Here is a 25,204-nt window from a genome sequence, read left to right as displayed (position 1 = left end):
GGAGGTGTCGAACAGCACCCCGAGGTACTCCAGACGCTGAGCCGGAACCAACCGACTCTTGGAAAGGTTGACCACCCAGCCCAGCGACCGGAGAAAACTCCACCACCCGAGCCGTAACCCGGGAGCTTTCCTGCAACGACTTGGCCCGAATTAACCAGTCGTCCAGGTAGGGGTGTACCAGGATGCCCTCCGACCGCAAGGCTGCCGCGACGACCACCATCACCTTGGTGAACGTCCGGGGAGCCGTGGCCAGCCCAAAGGGAAGCGCACAGAACTGATAGTGCCGACCCAAGATCGCAAAGCGCAGGAAACGCTGATGAGAGGCCCGAATAGGAACATGCAAGTAGGCCTCCGTCAGATCGAGAGAAGTGAGAAACTCCCCCGGCTGAACCGCCAGAAAGACCGCCCGCAGCGTTTCCATACGGAAAGAGGGAACCTTGAGAGCCCTGTTGACCCCTTTCAAATCGAGGATGGGCCGAAAAGTCCCCTCCTTCTTGGGCACCACAAAGTAAATGGAGTACCTGCCCATGCCCCACTCCGGGGGGGGCACCGGAACTACTGCCCTGAGATCTAGCAAGCGCTGAAGGGTCTGGCGAAACGCCAGCGTCTTCCCAGGAGTCTGACATGGAGAAGCGAGGAAAAAATCCGGCAGAGAGCGGGCGAACTCCAGGGCATAACCGTCCCGCACCACCTCCAGGACCCACTGATCGGACGTGATCTCGGCCCATTTGGGAAAAAAGTCGCGCAGCCGGGCCCCCACCGGAACCAAGGGGGGCGCCGGCAAGGCGTCATTGTGCAGGACGGGAAGCGGGGGAACCGGCGGAGGGATTCCCTGCCCCCCGCTGGAAGAACCGACCCCTGGAAAGAAGCAGCCCCACGCCCAGGGCGATACTTGCGAAATTCCCGCAAACGCCCCCGGGCCGCACCACCCCGAGACGCCGGGCGGGCACGGTCCTCCGGCAAACGGGGAACTTTCGAGTCCGACAGAGTCTGAATCAACTTATCCAAGTCCTCTCCAAATAAAAACGACCCCCGAAAGGGAAATTTAGTAAGCTTAGCTTTGGACGCAGCATCCGCCGCCCAAGCGCGCAGCCACAACACACGCCTTGCGGCCACGCCAAAAGCCATGGACTTAGCCGAGATCCGCACCAAGTCATACAGAGCATCCGAGAGGAATGAGGCAGCCATCTCAATCTTCGCTACCTCCTGATCCACCAGAGACCAGTCGTCAGACTCTCGATCCAAGACCCGCTCCGCCCACCGAAACACGGCGCGAGCGACCAGTCCCCCACAAATAGCCGCCTGGACCCCAAAGGCAGAGACTTGAAAATTTTGCTTAAGGATGGTCTCCAATTTGCGCTCCTCAGAGTCCCGCAAGGCAGAACCGCCCTCAACAGGCACGGTATGCCGCTTGGAAATAGCCGAGACCACCGCATCCACGACTGGCGAAGCTAACGTAGCCCGATCCCCTTCAGGAATGGGATACAGGCGAGCCATGCTGCGCGCCAGCCGAAACGGCGTCTCCGGCGTTTTCCACTGCTCAAGAATAATATCCCGAATATCCTGATGCATAGGAAAAGAGCGGGAAACGGACCGGATCCCTCGTAACAGAGGGTCCCCCACACGCGGAGTCTCCGGCGGCGCGTCCTCAAAACGCAAAGCCGAAGAAACCTGTTGAATAAGGTCAGGCAGCTCATCTCTCTGAAAAAGGCGCACCACGGACGCCTCGTCACTGGAGAACGGGAAACCCGACAACCCGCCGCCAGCTTCCGTCCCCTCCAGAGGGTCCTGGAAATCCTCAGAAGGGTCCAGGTCCTCCTCCAGACCGACACGTTCCTCCGACCACAAATCCTCGTCCCACGACACCCGCGGACGCTTGGACAAGAGAGGCGGCGGAGGGGACGTCACGTCAGACGAGAGAGGCAAAGCCGCAGGGAGCGCGGAGGAAACCCCACCCCCCGAGACCCCCTGGGCGCAACCGGGACCCCCAGCCGCCTGAAAATAGGCTTTGCATAATGAAAAGAAAAAATCAGGGGAAAAACCCCCCGAGGGTCCCAAGGGACTCCCTGCCACAGCAGGGGACCCAGCAGAAACCTGCCCCTGCATAGTCAAAACAGGGGGAAGGTCACCTGAGGTGGAAGACAAAATGGAGGGGCCAGACAGAGAAGATGGCGGTTTTCCCGCCAAAAAAGCTCCCTCCATAGCCTGAAGCGGCTGAGAAACCTGAATAGTCTCAGCCGCTAAAGCAGGCAAGCCGGCATCAGCTGTCAAAAAATCAGCTGAGAGGGAATCCTTCGGGGAATCCCTCCGTGGGCGGTTGTGGAAGACCGGGCTTCCCCACTGCTCCAAGCCGACTCGCGAGGCACCATCGGCGGGGAGCTCTGGGCGCCTGCAGCCGCTGCCGACGGAGCTCCACCACCTCACCGACCCAAACCGCCGAGTTCAGGCCGGCCGCGAGTGCCTCGCGGCTGGACTAAAATTGTGGCCTACTCCCCCGGAGAAGGGCACAATTGCTCCATACGCGACCTAGCTATAAAAAAAGTGCTGGTTACATGAAAAAATACAGTAAAATACAGTTTTCTTAAAGGGAAACAACCCTTCAGACCAGCACTACCTCAGGATTTTTTTTTTTTTTTTTTTTTTTACAGAACAGACTCCACAGGCTCTCGAAGCAATATGCCTTGCTTGATTTAGGGGGCAAGGCTTACTGCTGAGGCTCCTCTAAAAAAATATGGGGAGGTGGAGGAAGTGGGGGGAGGGACCCCGCTCGTGACCCGCCGGGTTTGACACCCCCGAGGTCGGACGAACCCCCAAACAGAGTTCGTCCAAGCTCCGTCCTCCAACAGCCCTACCAAGAGAGATGGGTACAGATCACTCAACACCTGCTGGAGACTGAAAGAAGACTGAGGGAAATAGAGAGGAGGGGCTAGGATATACTGTCCCAAAGTTTTGTTTTCAGTCTCCACCTGCTGGTCATGATTAGATATATACCCAATCGTAAAGTTAACCTCTACTGGTCTGGAGAGTGCTAAAGAACACGTCTTGCTAAAGTGCAGATGAGTATCACTGGCATAAGCAACATTTGAAGTCAGTTCTCAGGCCATTATCCTAATCACTAAACCACCTGCCTTGTTATCCACACAATAGATATAATACAAGATTTGGGCACCGTACATCAAGTCCGCTTCTGAAGGATAATGCAAATCACTTCCATTTCATGTCATCAGTTTTAATCTTTCCCAGTGTGTTTGGGTAGAAGTTAAAATAATGGAAAGGGATTAGAACTATCAGATACAAAGCTCAGCATGCTTGGCTACATATTGTATATAAACTTCATCCTACACATGTGAAGTATAATTTTATAAATTATTTTCATGCCTAAAACAGTGAATGGTCTCATAAAATTAGATCATGTTTAAAAGTATGTGCAGTGAAAATCAGCTCACATTTTTACAGTAGGCATACCCAAGAAGAGTTGAGGCAAAATATGGACAGAATTACAATTTACATTTACAATTATATTCTAAGTCCCTCTATCTTCCTCTTTACTAAGTCCTTCCCCTCTTCATTGGAGTTCCTTTCTATATCAATTCCTGTAAACCGTGTCGAGCTCTACTTTTGTGGAGATGATGCAGTATACAAACTTAAAGTTTAGTTTTTTGGGTTTTTTTTTAGTACACACCTATCTAGGATTTGTTAGTATTTTTGCCTATATGTTTCTATAAAATACTATAGGTACCTTCATGCCCTATTAAACTAGGCAATATACAAAATTATCCTCCTAGAGACCTGTCCAACTTTGCATTTTAAAAGGCTTCCTATTGTTAAGGTGAAGGAAGCGATCAGAGACAAGAAAAATTCATTTAAGGAATGGAAAAGGTAAAAAACGGACAAAAACTGGAACAAGCACAAACAACATCAACGCAGGTGCCATAAGGCGGGAAAAGGGGCCAAAAATGGGCCCAAAAAAGACTATGAGGAAAAAATAGCTAAGGTGGCGAAGAACTTCAAGCTGTTCTTTCGATATATTAAGGGGAAATGACCCGCGAAGGAAGTGGTGGGACCGTTGGATGACCATGAAATAAATGGAGCGCTAAAAGAGGACAAAGCAATTGACGACAAACTGAACACATTTTTTGCGCCTGTATTTACCAAAGAAGATGTACACAGCATACCAGAACTCATCAGGCTATATGCTGGAAACGAAGACGGAAAGCTGACAGGATTGACGGTCAGTCTAGAGGAGGTGTGTAGGCAGATTGATAGGCTTAAATGCGATAAATCCCCGGGACCGGATGGCATCCATCTGAGGGTCATCAAGGAACTGAAATGGACCATAGCAGAACTGCTTCAACTAATAGCCAATCTGTCGATCAAATCGGGAAAGATTCCGGAAGACTGGAAGGTGGCGAATGTTATGCTGATCTTCAAGAAAGGTTCGAGGGGAGATCTGGGAAATTACAGACCTGTAAGTCTGACCTCGGTACCAGGAAAGATGGTAGAGTCACTGATAAAGGACAGCATCATTGATCACCTTGACGGAAACGGGCTGATGAGGACCAATCAGCATGGTTTTAGCAAAGGCATATTGTGTTTGACGAACTTGCTGCACTTCTTTGAGGGAGTAAACAGACAGATAACCAAGGGCGATCCAGTCAACATTGTATATCTGGATTTTCAGAAGCCGTTCAACAAGGTTCTGCATGAACAACTACTTCGGAAAATTGCGAGCCATGGAATCAAGGATGAAATACTCATGTGGATTAAAAACTGGCTGGAGCATAGGAAACAGAAAGTGGGGGTAAATGGACAATACTCAGACTGGAAGAACGTCAGCAGTGGGGTGCCGCAGGGCTCGGTGCTTGGACCCATACTCTTCAACATCTTTATAAACGATCTGGACATAGGTCCGACAAGCGAGGTGATTAAATTTGCAGATGATACAAAGTTATTCAGAGTAGTGAAGACACAGGGGGATTGCGAAGATCTGCAATGTGACATAATCAGGCTCGAGGAATGGGCATCGACATGGCAGATGAAGTTCAACGTGGATAAGTGTAAAGTGATGCATGTTGGTAACAAAAATCTCATGTTGGTAACAAAAATCTCATGCACGAATACAGGATGTCCGGGGCGGTACTTGGAGAGACCTCCCAGGAAAGGGACTTGGGAGTTCTGATCGACAAGTCGATGAAGCTGTCCACAGAATGTGTGGCAGCGGCAAAAAGGGCAAACAGAATGCTAGGAATGATAAAGAAGGGGATCATGAACAGATCAGAGAAGGTTATCATGCCGCTGTACCGGGCCATGGTGCGCCCTCACCTGGAGTACTGTGTCTAGCATTGGTCACCGTACATGAAGAAGGACATGGTACTACTTGAAAGGGTCCAGAGAATAGCAACTAAAATGGTTAAGGAGTTGGAGGAGCTGCTGTACAGTGAAAGATTAGAGAAACTGGGCCTCTTCTCCCTCGAACAGAGGAGATTGAGAGGGGACATGATCGAAACATTCAAGGTACTGAAGGGGATAGACTTATTAGATAAGGACAGGTTGTACACCCTCTCCAAGGTAGGGAGAATGAGAGGGAACTCTCTAAAGTTGAAAGGGGATAGATTCTGTACAAATGTAAGGAAGTTCTTCTTCACCCAGAGAGTGGTAGAAAGCTGGAACGCTCTTCTGGAGGGTGTTATAGGGGAAAACACCCTCCAGGGATTCAAGACAAAGTTAGACAAGTTCCTGCTGAACAAGAACGGGCGCTGGTAGGGCTAGTCTCGGTTAGGGAGCTGGTCTTTGACCAGAGGGACGCCACATAAATTAAAACCATACAAATGCTCAATAACTCAGTACCTGAAGAATTCTTTCTAGCTGAGACCTTTGGGTTTTAAGTGACTGTTTCAGGGCTGCAATCTGCTTCTCTTCCTTCCTTCTCTCAGAAATCAGCCGATCTTGCAACCGGTTCACATCAACAGTGGAAATTTCTATTTCTTTTTGTAAGGCCACCAACTCATTTGTCTTCTCTTGCAACTGCTTTTCTTTTTCAGACAGCTGGTACTCTAAAAATAAAAAGAAGTTATATTTAATGCCTTTGTCAGAAGAAAAGCAAAACTCTGCTAAAGGATCAATCTACACTTTGAAACACTGGAAATACTTAAGCAAAGACTAATAGGTAGGTCTGGCCTCCCTGAGTTCCAGATAGAACAAACCACTCCCTGAAAGAGTAGTCTTGACGTACTGTAAGAGAATGATTCCTTACTAGTGTCAGTAAGTGTCTCTTCCAATTCTGTGCACCATTTCTCCTCTTGCTGGAGTTTTGAAGCCCTTTCTTCTAACGTGGTCACTTTTGCCGTTAGCTGTTCCAAGCTGTTTTCTTGGTTTGCCAGCTCCCATTCTAATGCTTGTTTCTGGTCTTTCAGTCTCAAGGCCATTTCTTCTAGCTCTTCTCTTTCATGCTCGGCATCTTTTCTGACTCGCTGTAGAGTCTAAGAAATAAAAATGTTTCAATTGGCATCATGCGACAAAGATTTCTTTATAACTGGGAGGATACAGAGATGGTTTAAGGGTTTTCTGATGGATAGATTAGAATCCATGGGGAGGAAATGGTTCCATTCATCTTCACCTGATATAGAGCGTGGAGTCCCCCTGGGGTCACCAATTTTGCCTGTTTTATTTAATATTATGATGTCTCCACTGGGGATTAAATTGGCAGAATCAGGGCTTAATCTTTTCTTTTAGGCCAATGGCATCACAATTTTTATTTCCTTTGGAAAAGATTTGCATGATATATTTGAAGATACAAAAAGAGGACTGAATACTATGGAATTATGGGCAACAACTTTTAAGTTGAAATTAAATAGGGATTAAACAAGAATTTTAATTTTGGCTAGGGTATTCAGTCCATGACCATATAATAGGTTTTAAGATCGGCAATAATGTACATCAGTTGGAAACTAGTTTAAAAGTCTTAAAAGTCTACTATCTATGAATATCTGCCCACTTCATTCACTAGTCAAAGTTGACTTCTACCTTGAAAACTTGGGCCTGAAAATTTGTTGGTTTTTTTTAACTTCTGTCACTCTTACTACTTCAAACTAGCAGGGCTTCTCTTCTAGAAATTGGTGATAAAATGTCTCCAATTTAATCAAATTTCTTTAACCTGTGCAATAAATGAAAAACCTCATATGTGCTGTAACGTTAAAACTTATCTTGCTAAATAACAAGCATTACAAAATCCACATTTCTAGTGTTTCCCATGTTATAAAGTGAAAAAATCTCTTTTCTTATCTGTACAAAATTCTAGGTATGACAGGGAGCATACAGAATCCCTAGACCCTAATCTAATCTCCCATTGCCCACAACTTTTTGGTTTTCTAATAATCGAAGAATTAAAGCCATCATGACATAAGTAGCCATAAAACACTGAAAGTGATTAGGTCGGCCCAGTTTGCTCCATCTTACCATTTCTTCCTCTGCTAATTCTCGTCTTCTCTCCTCAGCTGCCCTCTGAAGATGTTGCAGCTGCTGCTCTGCCCTTATTTCTTTCTCTTGATACTCTTTGTATCTCCTCAGGTTCTCCTGGATGTCATCCTTTAGAGCAGCCTGCTCATTAAGCAACTCATCTCTTCGCTTTGTGATATGTTTCAGGTCCTAAAGAAGAAGCCATAGAGGCTAGAATTTACAAAGTTAACACACAAACGACAAGCAAGGCAAGACCCAAACATATTAAACAATATTAATATTAAACAAACATGCCTCCAGGGTCTAGAGTTGCAGTTGGAAGCAATTTTGGGTGGAGGAAAGTAAAACGCGGGGGGTTGGCCCCGAGCTCCAAATAAACAAATGCAGGCTGGCTAACAGGTATCATAAGGGATCGGCCTGAGCTGTAGACCGAAGTCTGTGTGTTTTCTATGCAGGAAGAGCTGAAAAAAGCTCTGAGCACAAAGAAAACCCCGAAAAGGGACGATAAACACCAAAGAAAATAAGAAAAAGGGATAGCAGAACAGAAACACCCCTTCAGGCTTGCGTGCAGAAGGGAAAAACAACAGTTAGCAGTAGAATTCTCAGTGAAGTACTGGAGAGTCAGAGAAAAATTCCGGAGTGGATTTCTTCTTCAGATGCTTCATGGCCATTGAGGTACAATGCACTTGTCAATAATGTCTCACCTATTGTACTGGAAAAAATATGTTTTGATGATGTTAATCTAATCTCAAAATTTCTAACCCTCTTATTCTCACAACAGATCCTAAGTGGTCTACAGTAATATCAACCAATCAGATTACTAGGAAATAAAACAAAGAAAATAAGGCAACAGATAATAAATAGTTAATAGTCATCCTGAATTAAATATTTATAAATAAATATGTCTTTAAATGGTTAAGCAAGATATTTCTTGGAAAAAAACTGTTCAGAATATACATGAAGCCGATGCTGTTAAGTGAGGGAAAGTTTAATAAAACAGTGATCAGGTGAATAACATTGTTTGATTAGTTGTCAGTATATGTACCAGATTTATCAGATAAATTGAAACTTGACTCTGTAGGATTTTAAATATCAACCAGTCCATCTTAATTATAATGCAAACCTCCTCAAACAACTGGAAGCCAAAAATATGACGGGGTGTATCCCCATCATATTTTTTAATCTAAAGATAATTTTAACAGCTGTTTTGCAAAAGCTGAAGAATCTTCTGAAGTTTAATAGGAATTCCTGAGTAAACTGAGTTATAATAAGCTAGTTGAAAAATCACTAGCATTTGAACCAACAGGTCACATTGATCTTCTTAGAAATACAGTATGTATGTGTTGACCTACACTGTAAGTTTAAAAAATATCTTTTTGGACAATTTATCTGAGGTTCCACTGAAAGTGAAGCATCTAATATTATACTCAAAAATTTGGAAATTCTTTCCACTGGTAAAAATTCTTTCTGTTCTAAAGGAATAGTAGGTGCCTAACCAACTTACTACACTTCTTTGAAGGAATTAACAAACAGATGGACAGAGGTGACCCCATAGACATCATATATCTTGATTTCCAAAAAGCCTTTGATAAGGTGCCCCATGAACGATTACTCCGGAAACTGAAGAACGATGGGGTGGACGGAGACGTACATAGATGGATCAGAAACTGGTTGGCAGGTAGGAAACAAAGGGTAGGGTTGAAGGGACACTACTCTGACTGGAGGATGGTCATGAGTGGTGTTCCGCAGGGCTCGGTGCTCAGGCCGCTGTTATTTAATATATTCATAAATGATCTAGAAACAGGGACGAAGTGTGAGATAATAAAATTTGCAGATGACACCAAACTATTTAGGGAAGCTCGGACTAAAGAGGACTGTGAGGAATTGCAAAGGGACTTGAACAAACTAGGAGAATGGGCGACAAAATGGCAAATGAAGTTCAACGTTGAGAAATGTAAAGTATTGCATGTGGGAAGCAGAAACCCGAGGTACAACTATACGATGGGAGGGATGTTATTGGTTTTTTTTTTTTTTAAATATTTTATTTATAAATTTTTCATTCTTACAATAATTTAATTGTACATAAAGCTTCAATTAATACATGAAAAATTGTGATTACAAATAATTCATCTTATCACATAAAATATAACCCTCCCCTTTTTTCATTTCTTAAATCCATATAATATACATTCCCCTCCTCTCCCCATTCTAATATAATCATTACTAATGTGCTATGAAATCTGATCATTGGAATAACGAGTCAATGGTTCCCAAATTTTCTTAAAATTATGAATATTTCCCTGTTGTAATGCTATTGTTTTTTCCATTTTGTATATATGACATACTGAATTCCACCAAAATGTATAGTTTAATTTGGTATAATCCTTCCAATTTTGAGTTATTTGTTGCATGGCGACCCCTGTCAATATTAATAATAGTTTGTTATTGTTTGCTGAAATCGGACTCTGAGTTCTCATTGCTGTACCAAATAGTATAGTATCATATGAGAGTCCTACATGATTTTCTAGTAATTAATTAATTTGGGGCCAAATTAGTTTCCAAAATGCATTTACACAGGGACAAAAAAAAATTAAGTGGTCTAATGTTCCAACTTCTATTCTGCAATGCCAGCATCTATTAGATCTAGTACTATCTATCTTTTGTAAGCGCGTAGGGGTCCATAAAACTCTATGTAACAAAAACAACCAAGTTTGACTCATAGATGCTGACTTTGTAGATCTTAATCTCCAGGACCAAAATCGTGGCCATTGAGACTCAGATATTGTCTGACCAATCTCAATACTCCAAATATCCCTAAGTCCAGTTTTCTTTTTTTTTAATTTAAAAAGCCATTTAACAATTTATACCATTTTGCAGCTTGGTGACCCAAGAAATCCGCCTGGAAACATAAAACCTGCAGACTATATTGAGTATTAAGATCTTTCCATTCAGGGAACCCTGCCTGAATAGCTTGCTTCAATTGCAACCATTTAAAATATTGTGTTTTATTTAATCCAAATTTATGTTGCAATTGTGAAAAACTAAGCATTGTTCCTTCTGAAATAACATCATTCAATGTTCGTATACCTGCAATTATCCATTGTTTCCAGATGATTTTATATCCGCCAATCTTGATCCTGGAGTTTACCCAAATTGATTGATTTAATGATTTAGCAATTGGTTCTGGTGATAGATTACTAATATATCTTAATGTCTTCCAAGTATCCAATAGAATTCTGTTATCCTTATATCGTCTTGGCATGTTTATACTAATTAGATGTTCTAAATGTAGTGGGAACAGGAGCCGCCATTCTAGATATAGCCAATCTGGTACATTCTCCATGAGATCTGGGAGGATCCAATACATACCCTGTCTTAGAATATAGGCTTGATGGTACCTATAAAAATTTGGAAAATTTACCCCTCCCTCCACAATTGGTCTTTGTAAAGATACTAAAGCAATTCTGGGTCTTTTCCCAAACCAAACAAACTTTGTAAGAATATTATTTAACTTTTTATAGAATGACCCCTGAAAAAATATTGGTATCATACTCATTTGATAACAAACTACAGGAGGGATGTTATTGAATGAGAGTACCCAAGAGAGGGACTTGGGGGTAATGGTGGACAGGTCAATGAAGCCGACTGCACAGTGCGCAGCGGCCGCTAAAAGAGCGAATAGAATGCTAGGTATAATCAAGAAGGGTATTACAGCCAGGACGAAAGAAGTTATCCTGCTGCTGTATCGGGCGATGGTGCGCCCACACCTGGAATACTGTGTCCAGTTTTGGTCGTCATACCTTAAGAAGGATATGGCTTTACTCGAGAGAGTTCAGAGAAGAGCGACACGTCTGATAAAAGGGATGGAAAACCTTTCATACGCTGAGAGATTGGAGAAACTGGGTCTCTTTTCCCTGGAGAAGAGGAGACTTAGAGGGGATATGATAGAGACTTATAAGATCATGAGGGGCATAGAGAGAGTAGAGAGGGACAGATTCTTCAAACTTTCAAAAAATAAAAGAACAAGAGGCCATTCGGAAAAGTTGAAAGGGGACAGATTCAATACAAATGGCAGGAAGTTCTTCTTTACCCAACGTGTGGTGGACACTTGGAATGCGCTTCCAGAGGACGTTATAGGGCAGAATACAGTACTGGGATTTAAGAGAGGATTGGACATTTTCCTGCTGGAAAAGGGAATAGAAGGGTATAAATAGAGGATTACTGCTCAGGTCCTGGACCTGTTGGGCCGCCGCGTGAGCGGACTGCTGGGCAAGATGGACCTCAGGTCTGACCCAGCAGAGGCATTGCTTATGTTCTTATGTAAAATTCCTTGAGAGTCACTTTAGTTTTAATAGTATTCAGCTGTAGTGAGTAGATGCCCAGTTTTTTATCCTGCCAATGCAATGTGATAAAACATTTGTTGACAGATTGTAATAAAAACTGTTGACCAGAATCGAGGGGCTGTGTGTAGTGAGGGCAGTGCATAGGTAGGATACACTTTACACACTTACTTGTCCAACCAGTTGCAGCTGATCCCTGGTGTCCACCAGGTCATCTTTTAATTGATTCAATGCTCCCTTTTTTTCTACAAAAAAATAGGCAAAATGCTTAGGCCCAAGAATGAAAAAGCACCAAGTGCAACAAAATACAGCCTGGCCGATACTCAAAACTATTTAACTTGACCAGGAAAAGCTCCTGGCCAGTTAAATAGCATTTTTAGCACCTAACCATAGATATTCAGGAGATAACTGGCTAAACTGCGTGATTTATCCAGTTAGACAGTTTAGTGCTTAAATAGTACTGCATAAATAGCTGTCCTATCTTTAACCATTAAAATGTTAACTAGTTAGCATTTAATATCAGCCAGAAAATGATCTGGCATTGAATAACTGGGTTTAATACTGGTCATGGACAGCAAAAATGTTACCTGCCACCGGCTGAATAATTGCACCCAGTGGTATTTTCAGAAAATATTTTGTTGTTGTGGCAGAATCCAGTCTAGGTTTTCCTGGATCCAGTGCCCACTTACAAACAACCTAGACACTCTTGCAGGTGAAATAGATTTTTTAAAAATTCAGTACAAACTTGAGCCCATTACCTCACAGGCTCTGGTATGGCAAAACCCTTTCTCAGCTCAAGGATAAACAGATTTTCTTAAGCAAAATTCAAGGGCTGTTCCAGGCTGGCTTACCTTAGCCAGCCACATTCCAAAGGTCTCGCACTGTTAGCTCTTCTAACAGTCCTTGCCAGATTTCTCAACTTCCCAGGGGTTTTCCTCAATCCACAGCTAGGGAAGTGTTATCTAGTGGAAGTCTCTTCACGCAGCGAGTAGTGGACACCTGGAATGCTCTACCAGAGGAGGTTATTGCGGAATCCACCGTTCTAGGATTCAAAAGCAAATTAGATGCACATCTCCTTACGAGAGGCATAGAGGGATATGGGTGACTAAAACTACATCAGGTGTACACCTGACTAGGCCTCCGCGTGTGCGGATCACCGGACTCGATGGACCGTAGGTCTGATCCGGAGATGGCAGTTCTTATGTTCTCAGGACTTTCTCTCTCAGGGACCTTTCTGAATGATTCCAGTCTGGGACAGAAGTACTCCTCCCTGCCGAGTCATGCCCCTCTGACTCAGCAAGGCTGTTTCTCTTCCCTAATGGATCTCAGCAATGAGCTGCAAAGCTCAGGGCATTCTGGGACAGGTAGTTTTCTCCGATTTGTCCGACACCCCCTGCTGCTCAGTGGCATAACTGCAGTCTTAGTGAGGGGAAAACCCCTTAATTCCTCATAGTTGTATTAGATATCTAAAAATAATTCAAGCATGAACTTTTAAGATTGGGTTTACGTAGAATATGCTTTAATGTGCTGTTGCCTTTCATTTCAATAGGCAGGACCCAGGGCAAACTACCTCCTTCTAGATGGATCGCCCAAGTTGGTTTACAAATTAAAGCCCCACATGTCATCATAACTGTAAACACTTGGATCATTTTCATAACTGAGAAGCAACAAAACAAAAATAAATTATAGAAGTAATTTTATAATAGGATGTTTCCGTGAAAAGTATAAAATAGACGATATAAGTTCAATGATTTCTAGCAGCTCCAATGGTCTATTTTTTACACAAGTATATGCATCTATTATAAAATATATACAGGCATCAATTTCATTCCAGCTTCATCCAAACTATACCTCTGTGAATGCCAATATACAGACTGTAATAGATGTACACAGTGTTGTACAAGAGACAACCTCTGGTTTGTGGCACCTATAATCTTATTACTCTACTAGTGTTTAAGCCCATTACATTAACGGGTGCAAGAATAGATGTGTAAACTTTTAGCACAATGGGGCGCTGAGGCCTTTCTTTCTTTCCTTCTTTGCTTCTTGCTCCCCCTGTCCAGCAGTAGCCCTTCTCCCTTCCTTTTACCTCTCCCATGTCCAGCAGTACCCTTTTCTTGCTTCCCCTGTCCAGCAGTAGCCCTTCTCCCTTCCTTTTACCTCTCCCCTGTCCAGCAGTACCCCTTTCCTGCTCCCCCCGTCCAGCAGCACCCCTTCCCTGCTCCCCCTGTCCAGCAGTAGCCCTTCTCCCTTACTTTTACCTCCCCCCTGTCCATTAGTACCCTTTCTCCCTTCCCTGCTCCCCCTGTCCAGCATCCGCTAGCCCAGGCAGCCTCGGGGCTTTAGCTAGGCCGGCCCACCTCGCATTATCGAAGTGGGCCAGCCTAGCAAATGCCCCGCGGTTGCTTGATGAAACCGCAGCTGCTGCCGCTGCTGGTCCAGGGGTGAGAAGAAGAGGCGTCCTGACAGCGGCAGCGTAGTCAGAAGGCAGGAAGTCAGCTAGTGTCAACGATCAGGGCAGAAGGCAGGAAATCAGCTGAGGCAAGCACTGCGCATGCGCGGCACGGCACCTTGGATCACAAAGGCACGGAGATTGAAGTGCGCATGCGAACTAAGGGTTTTATTATAGCAGATAAAATGTCCTCCCTTCTCAGCATCTCCACAAAAACCAACCCCTGCTCCATAAAGTTTTAATAGCTACCAAGACATTAAGTTCTATTAAATTCTCTTCATGAACGAATGCAGGTAGGGCTGGTCTCGGTTAGGGCACAGGTCTTTGACCTGGGGTGCTGCCAAGTGAGCAGACTCCTGGGCACGATGGACCACTGGTTTGACGCAGCAGCGGCAAATTCTTATGTTCTTAATATGATCAAATGGAAAGCTTATATTAGGATATTATCTTACCACATACTATTTAAACACAGGCCCCATTTAATGCAATGAGATCTCATTACTAATAACTTGGATTAACAGTAAATAATATGTTTTAATAGTAGCCCACATTGATAACTACGCCCCTTAATCTGATTTCTATAACCTATGCTAAAGGAAAAAAAACCCCCCAAATAACCCTTAGTGCTGTAATGTACCTTTCATATTACTTGCTATTTACCAAGATTTAAAAAAATGAATTTCTATAGTTTGTGAATGAATAATGAATAATTTCTAGAGTTTGTTAATGAATAATTCCATCATCTCTCCAACAGGGTTAAGTAAAGTATTACATTACCTTAGTGATTTCTATTCCGCCAATTCCTTACGGTTCAAGGCAGATTACATAAAGGTTTACAAGAGGTTACAAGAATTGTGACATAGCATAAGAGATGTCATAAGAGTTATATAATTACATAATTCTGAGCCCAGCAGAGAAAGCAAAGATAGTTATCTGTAGCAGATGTTCTCTGAGGACAATAGGCATATATTCTTACATGTAGGTGACATCATCCACAGAACCTGGTACGGATACTATCAAGTGAATTGTCAGTTTAAATTTTTTGGCAATGCCCATACTGTATACATGCCAGTTAACTTGCCCGATGTCAACTTGTAGAACAATCAGTTTAGTAAAAAAGTTAAGCGGCCAACTAGGGGAGGTGGATGAGTTGTGAGAATATATGTCTCCTGTCTTTGGAAAACACTTGCTACAAATAAGTATCTTTGCTCTCTCCAAGGCTTTATATTCTCACATTTGGGACTCCCAAGTTGCAAGGATCATGACTCTGAATGAAGTTATACATTGAATAAACATGATCCTGGTAAAACCCAAGTGGGTTGGAGGGAAAGTTGGCACTCAGGAAATAAAAAGTTTCTGCAGAGCTGCTTGTCCAAACTGACCATCTCTTCTGGAGTTTTGTTCCAAATAGTAGTGAGAAGTACAGGTATGGATTGAGGACAAGTGGCTGCTTTGCAAATGTCAATTGATGCAGAGCAGAAATGAGCTACTGAAGCAGCCATAGTTCAGACATTGTGGGTTGTCATACAGCCTTGCAGTGTCAGCCCAGCCTGAGTACACGTGAAGGCGATGCAGTCTGCTGGTCAAGTGGAGATGGTTCTCTTGGAAACCAGAACTCTAAGTCTATTAGGGTCAAAAACCACACAGAGCCTCAGAAGATTCTCCCAGTTTAGTGTGTTCTTGGTAGTATGCCAGAGCACATTTGCAATCCAAGGTGTTGCAGTGCTGCCTCTCCAGGATGTGAATGTGGCTTTGGAAAGAAAACAGGGAGAACTATGAATTGGTTGACATGAAATTCCAAGATGACCTTGAGCAGGAATTATGGATGAGTGCAAAGTATTACCCTGTTGCAAACATAAGGGCAATGAGGAAAATGACTTTTCAAATGAGAAGTTTGAGAGAGCAAGATGTAAGTGGCTCAAAAGGAGACCTCATAAGAGCAGATAATATCACGTTAAAATCCTAACATCAGGTGAAGACTCGATAGGTGGTTTCATGTGGAATAGCCCTTTCATGAAATGGGCTACCAAGGGATTAACAAACAGAGGGTTCTTGTCCAAGGGAGAATGGAACACACTGATAGCACTGAGTGTACTCAAACTGAATTGGTTTTTAGACTAGAGTTGGAGAAGGTAATCCAGTATGGATGGAAGTAAACATGTGATCGGTTCCAGAGAATGCAGTGCACACCAAGAAGAAAACCTGGTCCATTTGAAGCCTTAACAGTACTGAGTGAAAAGTTTTTGAGATGCTTTAATGACAGAGATACTGCAGCCAAGAGGCAGACAGCATTTACTTGCTCGATGAAATAAACTATGCTGTTAATGTTAACGAACTGGGGTTGAGTGAAGGAAAGATCTCATCTTCCGTTCTGCATCAGGGGATTCTCCCAGTTCTTAAACAAAGTATTTTTCATGACCCTATGCAAAGACACCTTAATGCATTCGTTTGGTGGTGCTTCAAAGTTAAGAACATCAAATAGTTTGAAGTGAGGCTCCTCCTGTTTCCATTTTGATGGACAAAGCCTGCCCCATTTGCCTTACAAAGCCAGTAAGATAGACTTTCTGGTGAAGACTTGCATCATTAAGGAGGAGGAGAAGGATCCGAAGGTATACCATAGGTCTAAATGGTTGGAGATAGTCAAAATCCTCAAAGTACTCTCTGTAGGTGAGTCAGGGAGTGTGTTTTGAGAGGAGTGTCAACTGTATTGAGGTGCCTCGAGATGGAGGTCAATGATATGAGGCAGAAGATAACTCCTCTACTGATGACTATGCATGCATTGAGTGGGTCCATGCCGACTCCAATGCTCAACAGTACACAGATGAAACTGTGCGAGATAAAGCCGTGCCGACAATCGTGCGCAGGACATCTGCATGCTGGATTTAAACAGTATTTTAAAGTGCTCCGAGGGGGGGGGGAGTTTGAGCGGGGAATCCCCCACTTTACTTAGAACTGTTTGCGCTCCCGTTGTGAGAGGTGTTGGGGGGTGAACACCCTATTATAGAGGAAACAGCCTTTCCCCCTGTTTTTTAGAGAAAAAGTACAATTTCCTCTGTAATAGGGGGTTCCCCCCCAAAGGGAGCACCAACAGTCTAAGTAAAGTGTGGGGGGGAAGTCCCCCCACACCCCCTTGGAGCATTTTAAAATGCTGTTTAAATCCAGTGTACAGACGTCCTGCACATGACTGTTGGCGCTCCATTGTCCGCATGTCTTTGTCTCATGTGGTTTTGACCCGTCACCATGCTCAACTTTGAGCATGAGTGCATAACTTTGTTCTTGATAGACACTTCAATGTATCCTTGGGCCGAGAGGCTTGGAAGCCTTTAAAGGCTGTGAAGAATGAGACTGCAGTAGGCCAAAAGCTCATGTTTCTTCCAGTATTGGCACAGTCTCTCTAGGAGGAGATCCGCGCTATGTTCAGATATCTGCATTGATGCAATTTGCTGTACCAGTTGTCAGGGCATGGGAGACCTCAATGTCAAGTCACACCTATGAGGAGACTTGATCTGGATGAAGAGTGTGATCCTCTGTGTGTCAACGCTTACTATGTGTCAAGGAAGTTGACGTTTGGGAGGACACAGTGGTATGCCTAGAAGGGGAAGAATGCTTCTGTTTCTTAGCTTTCTTACATGCTGTGTCCCTTGATGCTCGAGGCATAGATGAAGATGATGTGGAATCCTGCTTCTGTAAGGAGCATGATGCTTTGGCCACAATTTTGAAGCACTTGGCGCCGATGCCGACAACCGAGTCATAGAAGGCTGAGTGGTCGGGTTCCAAGTCCTCCACCATGTTTGAAATTGATGCCAATGTACTACAGAAAAGTTTCTCAAACTGAAATTTTCAGGTGCTGAGTGACCTCTTTTGCATACAAAGGCAGAGGACACAGCTAACATCCCTGATTTTCAGGACCCAGCCACATGATACACCAATTATGTGGGTCAGAACCTGAAATGATCTGATTACACTGAGAACATTTCTTAAAGTCGCTCGATACCCTCTTTGGAAGGGAAAGTTGAAAGGCTCAATGCCCTGGAGAGTTTGAGTAACTAAGATGCTGAAAACAATGCTACTGGGGGACGAAAAGGGTTTGGCGTGGCCCAAAGGTTGAAAAATGAAAATTTGACCAAAATGAACCACAGTCAGGTAAGATACTGGAACACAATGAAAAGAATGAACTATGAGGAAAATAATAAAAAATAAGTTCAGAAAAGCACAAAGTTCAGAAAAGCACAAAAATAAGTTCAGAAAAGCAGCTTCTCAGCTCCATGGAAAACGAAGGAGCTGAAAGACAATGTCAGGCAGAAAGGCACCGGCACAGATGCAGTATGAGCACTACCAAAACATTTAGTGGCAATGCACTTGGTAGTGTCCGTACCGAGTTCCGTGAATGACATTACCCATGTATGAGAATATAATGCATACTTGTCCTTGAAGAAAACAAAAAGTTTCTCTCTGCAAATTACTAATAAAAAGGAGATTAGAAAAGTCACATACATGGGAGGTATGATGCTTGAAAAAAAATGCCTTCAACCACACAAAAATAAGCTACTACTGCTTGACCCACAAACTTCAGGGACATGTTAAACCTCTTAAATGAAGAACATTTATTCAAAAACCCTTTATGTAAACCAGTATAACAAAAATGTTTCTTCCTGGAACCTTTAAAAATCACTTGCACAAAATTGCACCTTTAAAAATCATACATAATGAATTTTACTAAGGGCTAAGAATGTAGATGACCTACTGGCAATTATCATTGGATTGGATTATTTTTTTTTTGCCAGTTTAAACTAAAACTATGATCTATATTTAATTGGATCTATATACTTCACATACATTTTCACGCCTTTACCTTGGAGTAACTGTTGGATGTTTGTGGTCTCCTGCTGCATTGCCTGTTTCTGTTTGCTCAGTTGGTCAAGTTCTTTCTGCAGTTCATGGCTAGTTGATTCTATTGTCTCTAAATTAGTCACAGCAGTTTTATTACAGTCTTCTGTAGCCATTAGAACTCTGAAATGACACAAAATTTGGTTATGTTGTACACACTACTTGGGAGTAAATTAATATTATTCTGTGATGAAAAAACTTTATTAACTTGAATCACAGCTCTTGTTATAATTTTATTAACTTGATCATATTAAAATATTCCAACCAATTGTCCAATGATTCAGACCATATCACACAACTGGGAAATTTGCTGGGACCTTTATATCTTCTGTGTCCCTCGGCAGTGAGTATTCCCGAGGAGCACCCGACTTAGACGTCCGGGGCGGGGCCGAGGACGACCCACCCGCCCCCGTCGAAGAACCCGAGGACGGCTTCTTCGAGGACCTTGGAGCTGAGGAAGGAAGCGGGGACTTACCCGGCGCCGACTTCGGAGTCGAGGAGGAAGGCTTCAAGGAGGAAGACATCCGAGGCGAGGTCGAGGGTACCGAGGCCGAGGTCAAAGCCGGGGCCGAAGCCGAGGTCGACGCCGAGGCCTTCCCTGCCGCGGGTTCCACAATGAAGAGCTCCGCCATACGAGCACGCCGGCGGTGGAGCGCCCGAGGTTGAAAGGTGGAACACCGAGGGCAGGAGTCCGTAGGGTGATCCGCACCCAGGCAGACCAGGCACCACCGGTGGGGATCGGTGATAGAAAGCAACCGATCGCACCGGGTGCACTTCTTAAAGCCCGACAGAGGCCGGGACATGAACCAAAAAACAAGGCCGCGAACGAACGAGGTCCCGCGGCTGCGGCTACCGGGAGCCCCTGGAGCCTGGAACAAAAGATGTTTTATTTTTTATTTTTTTTTTCGACGGATAACAATTAGGCGATCGAAGGCAAAACAAAGAAAACTCACAGCGACCAAGAAAACAACCCAGCCGCGGTGACAGAAGGCAATATAGCACGGAGCAAAAACACAACAGGGCTTCTGGCTCCGCGGAAGAAACAGAACTGAGGACCACGAGGTGGAGATGCGCCCTCTAGTGGAGGGAGAAGGCATGCACATGCGTGGTGCAGCATAGCAAGCTTGAAACTTCAATCAATCAAGTTTGCTTGAAAAGCTGTCCGCGTCGGGGCTCCGTAGATGACGTCACCCACATGTGAGAATATGCTGCCTGCTTGTCCTGGGATAATATTCTATTTGCTAGCTAATACAGCTATGCTAGCTTCTGTCACAATTTTATGGTACAAAAAATGTTAGTACTTAGTTTGGCCAGATAACTGGAACTCATTTCTAAATGGATAATGCATGGGATTTCTTGTCTTTACAAAGCATTCTTACCTTTTACCTTGTGCCAATTTATCCTCCAAATTCTGACTGCTTTCCTCAAGGTGTTTTTTTTCTTTGCTCAAACTCTGCACACTGTCTTGCAAGGAATGCATCTGAGCCATCAAACGTTCTATTTCCTGCTGCTCCTTTACCAGAAGTTGCTTCTGCCATTCCACCTCCCCGCGCTGAATCTGGCAGGAACGCTGTAGATTCTCATACTCTAGTTTTTTCCTAGGAAATAGATCCTAGAAGTATCAAGACACTGCACAGAACACACTGAGACTTTTAAAAACAAAGATCCTTAAGAAATAACTTCATTCAAAAATTTGCATAGTGGTTTCTAGTGGATTTAATACATCTGCTCTAAACAAATCTCTCACCTCTAGCACTGAGACCTGAGTTCTTTCCAGTTCATTAACCTTTTGATCATGTTGCAGTTTCAGACCTTGCAGTTCATTGTTTTCAAGTTGCAACATTTCCAGGACATGTTTTAGTTCTATTTATAAAATAAAGAGAAGGATTGGACAGTCATAATAAAGAAATACTCTTTTCCATACAGTTTGCTGAAGAAAAGGATAAGTTAGGTTCTTACCTGCTAATTTTCTTTCTTTTAGGGCTAGATTCTCAAAAATCCGTTTATAAAAACGATGGGCCACTGTCGCGGCCATTATAGTACCGATTTAAAAAAGTAAGTCATTCTCCAAACAACGCTCATGCAAATGAGCTTGGCAGAAAGTAACGAAAATTTGATAAATTTGCATGTGCCCAACGCTGGTGATAACAATAGGCACATGTGCAGAATAAACACCATAAATTAAAAAAAAAAATAAAAAAAAAAATTAAATCGAGCCGCCAGGATAAGTAACCCTTCACCATACAGCGGGAAAGATGCCCACTACTCCGGCCACCAACACCCCTTCCCCGGCAGCGAGAGAAATGCACAATCTCTCCCACTGCCAAGAAACACCCCCCAAGCCCCCTCGACAGCGGAAGAGATGGCCATGCTCTCCCAACGCCACACAACCCTCCCCTCCCTGTGCCTCTGACGACCCCTGCTCTCTCCTCCTTACCTTGGTTACATGGCTGACCGGAGGGATGCCTACTCCCTCCGGCCAGCTGGCCCACCTCTTCAAAATGGTGGGCCTTCTCCTTCCCGGTGCATCTTGGAATGCACCGGGGAGGGGCCTAAGGCTCTGATTGGCCCAAGGTCCTTCCTGTGGGTGAGGCATTATGAGTCTAGGCCAATCAGAGCCTTAGGCCCTTCCCCAGATGTACCAGGGAGGGGCCTAAGGCTCTGATTTGCTCATGTTATTTCAGCCCCCTCCAACAACCTGGGCCAGTCTCAGGCCCTTCCCCAGTGCATCCTAGGGGAAGGCCTGCCATTTTGAAGAGTAGTAGGAATTCCTCCGGCCAGCCATCTAACCAAGGTAAAGAGGGTGGGAGTGGGGTTGCGTGGCGGCGGGAGAGCGAGGGCATCTCTCACACTGCCAGGGGTGTGTGTGGTTAGTGTCGGCAACGTGACAAGAGAGAGTGGGGGCATCTCTCCTGCCGAACTTCAGTTTGGGGTTTAAAAAATTATTATTATTATTATTTTAACTTGTTTTGGGGGTGTGGTCTGAGCTGTCAAGCCTTACTTTACTGTCAGTGCCTGAGCCAATCAGCGCTGAGGCACTGATCAGAAATTAAGGCAACGACAGCTCAGACCTGTTGGTATATTTTGTAAGCAAATGTGGCACAACCAAGTTAGAGAATCACTCAGTGATTATAGAGAATCGCTCGAAGTCATTATTTCAATATTAATGACCTGGTTGTACTACATTTGCATGGCAGTATCGGAGACTGCTAGAAAACTCGGAAAAGACCTCCCTAAGCTGTTTTGATAACCCACCGCTAAAATACGTGCATGCTAAATCAGCTTGAGCCTATTTAGTGAGCACGTTAAAGGCAGAATTTTGTTTTGAGAATCAGGCCCTTGGTCCCTTCAGATCGGCACAGAAACAGATAGGTTTACATTCCTCTACAAGCAGGTGGAGACTGAGACATTGACTTTTGTCTGTAGTACAAGTGGGCTGTGCAGTCCCATCTATAATCAGTCTGACGAATAGCCAAGCAGGAACTAACTAAGAACAGTGGCAAGGCTTACAGCTGAGGCACCTCTAAGGTAAAAACCTTTGGGGAGGTGGGGAAAATGGGAGGAGGGACTTGACCAGTTGAGTGTGGCACCCCTGAGGTCGAATGGTCCCCAAAAAGGTCTCCCAAGCTCAATCTGGCACCCACAAACAGAGGACAAGAAAGCACAGTTACTTACCGTAACAGGTGTTATCCAGGGACAGCAGGCAGATATTTTTAACTGATGGGTGACGGCACCGACGGAGCCCTGGTATGGACAATTTTAGAGTGATTGCACTCTAAGAACTTGGAAAGTTCTAGTAGGCCGCACCGCGCACGCGCGAGTGCCTTCCCGCCCGACGGAGGCACGCGGTCCCTAGTTAGGATAAGCCAGCTAAGAAGCCAACCCGGGGAGGTGGGTGGGACGTAAGAATATCTGCCTGCTGTCCCTGGATAACACCTGTTACGGTAAGTAACTGTGCTTTATCCCAGGACAAGCAGGCAGCATATTCTTGACTGATGGGTGACCTCCAAGCTAACAAAAAGAGGGATGGTGGGAAGGTTGGCCATTAGGAAAACAAATTTTGCAAAACAGATTGGCCGAAGTGTCCATCCCGTCTGGAGAAAGCATCCAGACAATAATGAGATGTAAAAGTATGAACTGAGGACCAAGTAGCAGCCTTGCAGATTTCCTCAATAGGCGTGGAGCGGAGGAAAGCCACAGATGCTGCCATAGCTCGAACTCTATGGGCCGTGACAGAACCTTCCAGTGTCAGTCCGGTCTGAGCATAACAGAAAGAAATGCACGCTGCCAGCCAATTAGACAACGTATGTTTAGAAACAGGACATCCCAATTTATTCGGATCAAAGGACAGAAAGAGTTGGGGGCTGATCTGTGGGGCTTAGTACGCTCTAAATAGTAAGCTAGAGCCCGCTTACAGTCCAAAGTATGCAGAGCTTGTTCTCCAGAATGAGAGTGAGGTTTCGGAAAGAAGACAGGCAGAACAATGGATTGGTTGAGATGGAATTCCGAGACAACCTTAGGGAGAAACTTTGGATGTGTACGCAGAACCACCTTGTCATGATGAAAGACTGTAAAAGGTGGATCAGCAACTAGTGCATGTAGCTCACTGACCCTCCTGGCAGAGGTAAGAGCAATAAGGAAATGTACCTTCCAAGTGAGAAACTTAAAAGGAGCGCTAGCCAAAGGTTCAAAAGGAGGCTTTATTAAGGCGGAAAGAACCACATTGAGATCCAGATTACCGGAGGGGCTTTGAGAGGTGGTTTCACATTGAAAAGACCCTGCATGAATCTGGACACCAAGGGATGAGCCGAGATAAGTTTTCCATGAACTGGCTCATGAAAAGCAGCAATAGCACTAAGGTGGACTCTGATGGAAGTAGACTTGAGGCCACAGTCAGACAAAGAAAGAAGATAATCCAATAAGGTCTCCACTGCAAGGGAAGTGGGATCATGATGATGAAGAAGACACCAGGAAGAAAACCGTGTCCACTTCTGATGGTAACATTGCAGAGTGGCCGGTTTCCTGGAGGCATCCAGAATGGAACCAACGGGCTGAGACAAAAGAGTATCATGAGAAGTCAGCCCGAGAGAAACCAAGCTGTCAGGTGCAGAGACGGAAGGTTGGGATGCAAAAGGGTCTCCTGATGTTGCGTAAGCAGAGAAGGAAACAGTGGAAGAAGGAAAGGCTCCCTGGAACTGAGTTGAAGTAGAAGGGAGAACCAATGTTGCCTGGGCCACCGTGGAGCAATCAGAATCATGGTGGCTCGTTCCCTCTTGAGCTTGAACAAGGTTCGTAACATGAGAGGCAGAGGAGGGAAAGCGTACAGGAACAGATTGGACCAATCGAGGAGAAATGCATCCGCTGCCAGACGGTGAGGGGAGTAGAGTCTGGAGCAGAATAGGGGCAGCTGGTGATTGTGAGGAGCTGCAAAGAGGTCTATCTGAGGAGTGCCCCAGTGAGCGAAGATGGACTGTAGAGTTAAAGGATTGAGTGTCCACTCGTGAGGCTGGAGAATTCTGCTGAGCTTGTCCGCTAAGGAAATCTGTTCTCCCTGAATGTAGATAGCTTTCAGGAATAGTTGGTGATCTGTGGCCCAAGCCCAAATCTTCTGGGCTTCCTGGCACAAGAGGCGAGAGCCTGTCCCACCCTGCTTGTTGATGTAGTACATCGCAACTTGATTGTCTGTGCACAGCAGGAGGACCTGAGGAAAGAGAAGATGTTGGAAGGCCTTGAGGGCATAAAACATTGCTCTGAGTTCCAGGAAATTGATGTGATGTTTCATTTCCTGGGCTGTCCAAAGTCCTTGAGTTTGGAATTCGTTCAAATGAGCTCCCCAGGCATAAGGGGAGGCGTCGGTGGTGATGACAAGTTGATGAGGAGGTAGATGAAACAGAAGACCTCTGGAGAGATTTGAGGATATCAACCACCATTGTAGAGACTGACGAAGAGATGATGTCACAGATATGTGTCGTGAGCAAGGATCTGTCGCTTGGGACCACTGGGTAGCTAGGGTCCATTGAGGAGTGCGCAGGTGAAGACGTGCAAGGTGTGTGACATGAACTGTGGAGGC

At 44.6% G+C, this 25,204-nt stretch overlaps 1 protein-coding gene across 3 annotated transcripts in view; it reads right to left on the bottom strand.

Annotated features, from left to right (window-relative positions):
* CNTRL (centriolin) overlaps nucleotides 1-25,204 on the bottom strand; it is a 350,863-nt gene that overhangs the window by 29,725 nt on the left and 295,934 nt on the right. For all 3 annotated transcript variants that reach the window (XM_033961428.1, XM_033961427.1, XM_033961429.1), the window contains 7 exons: nucleotides 20,881-20,997; nucleotides 20,514-20,730; nucleotides 19,100-19,257; nucleotides 11,967-12,040; nucleotides 7,456-7,644; nucleotides 6,254-6,479; nucleotides 5,848-6,053 (listed from right to left, as the gene is read on the bottom strand). In XM_033961428.1, the coding sequence (XP_033817319.1) occupies nucleotides 5,848-6,053; nucleotides 6,254-6,479; nucleotides 7,456-7,644; nucleotides 11,967-12,040; nucleotides 19,100-19,257; nucleotides 20,514-20,730; nucleotides 20,881-20,997 (1,187 nt within the window). The remainder of the gene's footprint in view (nucleotides 1-5,847; nucleotides 6,054-6,253; nucleotides 6,480-7,455; nucleotides 7,645-11,966; nucleotides 12,041-19,099; nucleotides 19,258-20,513; nucleotides 20,731-20,880; nucleotides 20,998-25,204) is intronic.

This window comes from Geotrypetes seraphini, chromosome 10 (genome assembly GCF_902459505.1).
Source record: "Geotrypetes seraphini chromosome 10, aGeoSer1.1, whole genome shotgun sequence".
Lineage (NCBI taxonomy): Eukaryota > Metazoa > Chordata > Amphibia > Gymnophiona > Dermophiidae > Geotrypetes > Geotrypetes seraphini.
The sequence above is the reverse complement of the archived record's forward strand: the minus strand, read 5'-3'. Positions and strand labels throughout refer to the sequence as shown.